The sequence below is a fragment of the Sebastes umbrosus genome, chromosome 20 (assembly GCF_015220745.1).
Source record: "Sebastes umbrosus isolate fSebUmb1 chromosome 20, fSebUmb1.pri, whole genome shotgun sequence".
Classification (NCBI taxonomy): Eukaryota; Metazoa; Chordata; class Actinopteri; order Perciformes; family Sebastidae; genus Sebastes; species Sebastes umbrosus.
In genome coordinates this window covers 27,399,158-27,406,657 of record NC_051288.1, presented here as the reverse complement: position 1 = coordinate 27,406,657, position 7,500 = coordinate 27,399,158, and the positions used below count along the sequence as shown (strand labels likewise).

The 7,500-nt window shown below is 47.8% G+C and overlaps 2 protein-coding genes and 1 long non-coding RNA gene across 8 annotated transcripts in view; 1 reads left to right on the top strand and 2 right to left on the bottom strand.

Moving 5' to 3' along the window:
• The window catches only part of LOC119479415 (kinesin-like protein KIF20A), a 16,558-nt gene extending 15,693 nt beyond the window's left edge, over window positions 1-865 (bottom strand). For 2 of the 5 annotated variants that reach the window (XM_037754975.1, XM_037754976.1), the window contains exon 1: window positions 771-811. The gene's annotated coding sequence lies outside the window, so the exon portion shown is untranslated. Of the gene's footprint in view, window positions 1-770 lie in introns of all 5 variants that reach the window. The other 3 variants (XM_037754973.1, XM_037754978.1, XM_037754972.1) reach the window with 3 other exon arrangements.
• Window positions 866-1,904: 1,039 nt separating this feature from the next.
• Window positions 1,905-2,689, bottom strand: LOC119479417. The gene is made up of 3 exons (XR_005204678.1): window positions 2,535-2,689; window positions 2,111-2,159; window positions 1,905-1,971 (listed from the first exon to the last, which is right to left on the bottom strand). It is a non-coding gene; the product is annotated as an uncharacterized LOC119479417 (long non-coding RNA).
• The window catches only part of bbs1 (Bardet-Biedl syndrome 1), a 5,898-nt gene continuing 398 nt past the window's right edge, over window positions 2,001-7,500 (top strand). Inside the window, exons 1-7 of one of the 2 annotated variants that reach the window (XM_037754979.1) lie at window positions 2,001-2,218; window positions 2,561-2,978; window positions 3,925-4,107; window positions 4,198-4,329; window positions 5,364-5,470; window positions 5,665-5,785; window positions 5,952-7,500. The exon at window positions 5,952-7,500 is cut by the window's right edge and continues 398 nt beyond it. In XM_037754979.1, coding sequence (XP_037610907.1) covers window positions 2,601-2,978; window positions 3,925-4,107; window positions 4,198-4,329; window positions 5,364-5,470; window positions 5,665-5,785; window positions 5,952-6,782 — 1,752 coding nt within the window. In that variant the 5' untranslated portion in view covers window positions 2,001-2,218; window positions 2,561-2,600 and the 3' untranslated portion in view covers window positions 6,783-7,500. Of the gene's footprint in view, window positions 2,219-2,560; window positions 2,979-3,924; window positions 4,108-4,197; window positions 4,330-5,363; window positions 5,471-5,664; window positions 5,786-5,951 lie in introns of those variants that run through there. The other variant, XM_037754980.1, reaches the window with a different exon arrangement.

Sequence of the window (7,500 nt, the reverse complement as noted above, 5' to 3'; positions counted from 1 at the left end):
CTACTGTTACCTAATGTTACCTACTGTTACCTAATGTTACCTAATGTTACCTAATGTTAACTAATGTTACCTACTGTTAACTACTGTTACCTAATGTTACCTAATGTTACCTACTGTTACCTAATGTTACCTAATGTTAACTAATGTTACCTAATGTTACCTAATGTTACCTACTGTTACCTAATGTTACCTACTGTTACCTAATGTTAACTAATGTTACCTACTGTTACCTAATGTTACCTACTGTTACCTAATGTTACCTAATGTTACCTAATGTTAACTAATGTTACCTACTGTTAACTACTGTTACCTAATGTTACCTAATGTTACCTACTGTTACCTAATGTTACCTAATGTTACCTAATGTTAACTACTGTTACCTAATGTTACCTAATGTTACCTAATGTTACCTAATGTTACCTAATGTTAACTACTGTTACCTAATGTTACCTAATGTTACCTACTGTTACCTAATGTTACCTAATGTTACCTAATGTTAACTACTGTTACCTAATGTTACCTACTGTTACCTAATGTTAACTAATGTTACCTACTGTTACCTACTGTTACCTAATGTTACCTACTGTTACCTAATGTTACCTAATGTTAACTACTGTTACCTACTGTTACCTAATGTTACCTAATGTTACCTACTGTTACCTAATGTTACCTAATGTTACCTACTGTTACCTAATGTTACCTACTGTTACCTAATGTTACCTAATGTTACCTAATGTTAACTACTGTTACCTAATGTTAACTACTGTTACCTACCGGAGCTGCCGTTAGCTGCTGCTGCTGCTGCTGCTGCTGCTCTCTGCGCGCTCCGCGGTTTAAACTGAGACCCGACGACCAATCAGGTGGCTGGGACCGGAGGACCAATCAGGTGGCTGGGACCGGAGGACCAATCAGGTGGCTGGGACCGGAGGACCAATCAGGTGGCTGACTGGGACCAGAGGACCAATCAGGTGGCTGACTGGGACCAGAGGACCAATCAGGTGGCTGGCACAGGGTGACGTCTCGCAGACTTCGGATATGATCTCGCGAGACTATGTGACGAATGTAAAAATATGTACACAAATAAACAACGTATGATGTAATGTATATATTTATTATTATTTTATATGCAAAAACAAATAAATAACGTGTCATCTCATACTTTTACTGTAACACAGTATTTACACATAAAACACAGAAGAAGAAGAAGTAAACACCGGCGGGTGTGATGACGTCATCAGCAGCAGACGGGAGGAGGATTAGCTGGATTAGCTGCTAGCTGCTCAGAGAGACTCTGTGGAGCGGTCTCTACTGTCTCTACTGTCTCTACTGTCTCTACTGTCTCTACTGTCTCTGCTGTCTCTGCTGTCTCTACTGTCTCTGCTGTCTCTGCTGTCTCTACTGTCTCTACTGTCTCTACTGTCTCTACTGTCTCTACTGTCTCTGCTGTCTCTGCTGTCTCTACTGTCTCTACTGTCTCTACTGTCTCTACTGTCTCTGATGTGTCTACTGTCTCTGCTGTCTCTGCTGTCTCTACTGTCTCTACTGTCTCTACTGTCTCTGCTGTCTCTACTGTCTCTGCTGTCTCTGCTGTCTCTGCTGTCTCTACTGTCTCTGCTGTCTCTACTGTCTCTGCTGTCTCTACTGTCTCTACTGTCTCTGCTGTCTCTGCTGTCTCTACTGTCTCTGCTGTCTCTGCTGTCTCTGCTGTCTCTGCTGTCTCTGCTGTCTCTGCTGTCTCTGCTGTCTCTGCTGTCTCTGCTGTCTCTGCTGTCTCTGCTGTCTCTACTGTCTCTGCTGTCTCTGCTGTCTCTGCTGTCTCTACTGTCTCTGCTGTCTCTGCTGTCTCTGCTGTCTCTGCTGTCTCTGCTGTCTCTACTGTCTCTACTGTCTCTGCTGTCTCTGCTGTCTCTGCTGTCTCTGCTGTCTCTGCTGTCTCTGCTGTCTCTACTGTCTCTGCTGTCTCTGCTGTCTCTACTGTCTCTACTGTCTCTGCTGTCTCTGCTGTCTCTACTGTCTCTACTGTCTCTGCTGTCTCTGCTGTCTCTACTGTCTCTACTGTCTCTACTGTCTCTCTGCTGTCTCTGTTGTCTCTGTTGTCTCAGCTGAAGACCCTCCAGCAGCAGAAGGACAGAAGAAGGAGTCAGAGTTGACCTGGTTTCCTTGACAACGGAGAGAGAGCGCGTCATCACCGATCAGCTGATCAGATCAATAACAACAAGTAGGTTCATGTAATCACGTTACATCCTGAAGTACTGCTGGAGTACTGGAGTACTCTCACTGGATCAGCTGCAGTTACAAGAACATCTACAGTACTTCTACTACAGTACTTTACTGTAGTAGAAGTACTACAGTACTTTAGTACTGTACTTTCTACTTCTACTCCACATCTCAGACTACATTTTGAACTTTTTACTGCACTACATTTATCTGACAGCTTTAGTTATATATATATATATATATGTACATATATATATATATATATACAGTACATACATGTATAGAGATATATAAGTGACGTCCTGATCCTGACTCACCTGTACCCAGCAGGTGACCCCAGCAGGTGACCCCAGCAGGTGACCCCGCCCCTTCCTGCTGTCATCATGTCTTCTGTGGAGTCCAGCGGTGACGGTGGGAAGTGGCTGGACGCCCACTACGACCCGGTGGCGGGCCTGTACACCTTCTCGTCCTGCGTGGACCTGGCGGACCTGAGCGGGGACGGGGAGAGCCGGCTGGTGGTGGGCGACCTGGGCTCGGGCTCGTCGGGCATGAAGCTGAAGGTGTACCGCGGCACGGCGCTGATGAGCGAGAGCACGCTGCTGGACCTGCCATCCGGCCTCGTCGCCTTCTTCATGGACCTGCACGAGCCGCGCATCCCCGCCGTCGCCGTGGCGTCCGGACCCTGCATCTACGTCTACAAGAACCTGCGGCCGTACTTCAAGTTCACGCTGCCGGGCCTGGAGGTCAACACGCTGGAGCAGGTCTGTGATATTAACTCAATCATTTATACGTGTTGTGCTGTAAATGAAGCGGCGTGCACCTGTGATGTGTTGTGCTGTAAACAAAGCGACGTGCACCTCTGACGTGTTGTGCTGTAAACAAAGCGACGTGCACCTCTGACGTGTTGTGCTGTAAACAAAGCGACGTGCACCTCTGACGTGTTGTGCTGTAAACAAAGCGATGTGCACCTCTGACGTGTTGTGCTGTAAACAAAGCGACGTGCACCTCTGACGTGTTGTGCTGTAAAAGAAGCGATGTGCACCGGTGACGTGTTGTGCTGTAAACGAAGCAACGTGCACCTGTGACGTGTTGTGCTGTAAACAAAGCGACGTGCACCTCTGACGTGTTGTGCTGTAAACAAAGCGACGTGCACCTCTGACGTGTTGTGCTGTAAACAAAGCGACGTGCACCTGTGATGTGTTGTGCTGTAAACAAAGCGACGTGCACCTCTGACGTGTTGTGCTGTAAAAGAAGCGATGTGCACCGGTGACGTGTTGTGCTGTAAACGAAGCAACGTGCACCTGTGACGTGTTGTGCTGTAAATGAAGCGGTGTGCACCTCTGACGTGTTGTGCTGTAAATGAAGCGACGTGCACCTGTGACGCGTTGTGCTGTAAATGAAGCGGCGTGCACCGGTGACGTGTTGTGCTGTAAAGGAAGCGATGTGCACCTGTGACATGTTGTGCTGTAAATGAAGCGATGTGCACCTGTGACGTGTTGTGCTGTAAATGAAGCGATGTGCACCTGTGATGTGTTGTGCTGTAAATGAAGCGACGTGCACCTGTGACGTGTTGTGCTGTAAACGAAGCGACGTGCACCTGTGACGTGTTGTGCTATAAATGAAGCGATGTGCACCTGTGACGTGTTGTGCTGTAAATGAAGTGGCGTGCACCGGTGACGTGTTGTGCTGTGCACTCTGATTGGTCAGGACGTGTGGCAGCAGGCGAGGGAAGGTCAGATCGACCCTCTGACCCTGAAGGAGATGCTGGAGAGCATCAGGAAGAAGGCCGACGTCCCGCTGTCCGTCCGCTCGCTCAGGTTCCTGTCGCTGGAGACAACCGACATGGACGAGTTCGTCCAGCTGCACAAACAGCAGCCAATCAGACGCCAGGTAACGCTCATCGTGACATCATCACTACCATTAATAACCGCATCGTCATAAATACCGTGATATGATTGGTCGGTGCTGGCCTCGTTTCAGACCGTCATCACCTGCATCGGGACCCTGAAGAAGAGCACAGCGGATGAGGACGGCGTCAGCTGTCTGGTGATCGGGACGGAGAGCAGCGACGTCTTCGTCCTCGACCCCGAAGCCTTCATCATCCTCTCCAAAGTAAACGCAGACACACACTGCTGCTGGTCTGAACTGGTCTGAACTGGTCTTGAAATGAATTGTTTGGATGAATTAGGAGCTTTCTGTCACATCGCTCTGTTGTCATGGAGACGGTTTAATTATCGCGTGACCTAAGTATGTAATTGATCTCGTGTGTTAACTGAAAATCGTCTGTCAATCAATCAAAATGAACCTTAAAGGAGATTAGTCCAGTATTTAATCCTCTTATCAACATGGGAGTGGACAAATATGCTGCTTTATGTAAATGTATGTATATATTTATTATTGTTAATCAATTAACAACACAGATCAATAACAGATATTGATCCAGAAACCCTCACAGGTACTGCATTTAGCATAAAACAATATGCTCCAATCATAACATGTCAAACTGCAGCCCAACAGGCAACAACAGCTGTCAGTGTGTCAGTGTGCTGACTTGACTATGACTTGCCCCAAACTGCATGTGATTATCATAAAGTGGGCATGTCTGTAAAGGGGAGACTCGTGGGTACCCATAGAACCCATTTACATTCACTGATCTGGAGGTCAGAGGTCAAGGGACCCCTTTGAGCGTTATTTAACCTCCTTCATGAGCCGCTACAAACTAGAAATCACAAGTTGCGTTAATGCGTTAAAAGATTAGTGGTGTTAAGACAAATCCATGTTAACGTGTTATTATTATAACTTTGACAGCTTTAGTTTTTATCCAATGAAATATTCTGCTTCAATCCATATTTGTTGGCGTTTAGCCTTTAGAAACCAAATGTTCCCTGAGGTAGAACGCAGCTGTTTTAACGAGGCTGTCTGGATTCATCAGGTTTTATAGTTTCAGATGATACCAGTATCTTCTCTCTAGCTTTAAAACTGAGCCGCTACAACCGGGAATCCCTGTAACGCGTTAAAGACATTAGTGGCGTTAAAATGTAAATGATAACAAACTGAACCGTCTCCGTGACGACTGAGGAAAGCCATGAGAGGAGGCTGAAAGCTCCAGTCACCAGTTAGAAACGTGTCCCTGTGTCCTGCTGCAGATGTCGCTGCCGGCTGCTCCCACCATGATGGACGTGACGGGTCAGTTTGACGTGGAGTTTCGCATCACGGTGGCATGTCGCAACGGCAACATCTACATCCTGCGCAGGTGAGACACGCACACCTGGCTGACAGCTCTACGACCACATACAGTATATACATATATACACTATATATATATATATATATACAGTATATATATATATATATATATATGTATACAGTATATATATATATGTTTATATAAATGATATATCTGAACGCCTCTCAGACCTGACGGATGTTTGTGTCGCTGCTCTTCAGGGAGTCGGACAAACCCAAGTACTGCATCGAGCTGTCGTGTCACCCGGTCGGTCTGGTGAGAGTCGGGAAGAACGTGGTGGTCGGCTGCACCGACGAGAGCCTGCAGGGCTTCACCCAGAAGGTAACCTGAGGTCACATGATGAGGAAGTCCGACTCACTATTATTCACTATTCTAGATAATGTGATCCGGGTCGTGTTAACGGATCAGGAGGAATCTGGTCTTTAATGTTCTGAGCGTGTAACCGTGGTCGTCGTGTCTCCTGTCGCGTCTCTTGTTGCGTCTTCAGGGGAAGAAGCTGTGGAAGGCCGTCCTCCCCGCTCCCATCACCACCTTGGCCGCCATGGACCTCCCCACCAGGGGCTTCCAGGCGGTTCTGGTGGGCCTGGCCAACTGTGAGGTCCAGCTGTACCGGGACAAGAACCTGCTGAGCACCATCAAGACGCCCGACGTGGTCACCAGCATCTGCTTCGGCCGGTACGGCCGCGAGGACGGGACCCTCATCATGACCACCAAGGGAGGCGGCCTGATGGTGAAGATCCTGAAGAGGACGGCGGCCTTCGACGACAGGGACAGCACTCCCGGGCCGCCGCTGGCCCAGAGTGTCCGCCTCAACGTGCCCAAGAAGACCAAGCTGTACGTGGACCAGACGCTGAGGGAGCGCGAGAACGGTCTGGCCATGCACCGCGCCTTCCAGATGGACCTGAGCCGCCTGCGCCTGGCCGCCGCCAAAGCCTACGTGAAGGCGCTGGAGTCCAGCCTGACGCCGATGTCCTCCAGCCTCAGCGAGCCGCTCAAGATGAACGCCGTGGTGCAGGGCCTGGGCCCGTCCTTCAAACTGACCCTGAACGTCCAGAACACAGCGGCGTGCCGGCCCGTCATGAACCTGGCCATCAGCTTCCTGTACGACGAGAGCCTGTACAGGATGAGGAACCCGTTCATGAGGATCCCGCTGCTGGTGCCCGGACTCATCTACCCCGTCGAGACCTTCGTGGAGTGCACCAGCGACAAGGGCATCTCTGACATCATCAAGGTGTTCGTCCTGCACGAGGGGAAGAGCTCGCCGCTGCTGACCGCCCATATCAACATGCCCGTCAGCGAGGGACTGACGCTCAACTGACGATACACGACGCTTCAACTTTATTCATAACAGACATCATGAGACTGAACTGACAACACGCGACGCTTCAACTTTATTCATTACAGACATCACGAGACTGAACTAACAACACGCAACGCTTCAACTTTATTCATTACAAACGTCACGAGACTGAACTGACAACACACAACGCTTCAACTTTATTCATTACAGACATCACGAGACTGAACTGACAACACACAACGCTTCAACTTTATTCATTACAAACATCACGAGACTGAACTGACAACACACAACGCTTCAACTTTATTCATTACAGACATCACGAGACTGAACTGACAACACACAACGCTTCAACTTTATTCATTACAAACATCACGAGACTGAACTGACAACACACAACGCTTCAACTTTATTCATTACAAACATCAGGAGACTGAACTGACAACACACAACGCTTCAACTTTATTCATAACAAACATCAGGAGACTGAACTGACAACACACAACGCTTCAACTCTTTTCATTACAGGTGTGAAACAGCTCCATCTGCTGGACAGCTGCGAGTACAACTTGTAAAAGATATTAACTATTAAATATTTGCTGACCTCATTTTAGTGGAACTTCATTCATAAAATAATTAAATTAACGGAGCTGCTGACTCATGAATGTTTTTAGTCAACAGAAACTATTTTAAAGAATTCTACGGCTGAATTTATGATATAAAATGATGTGTTATT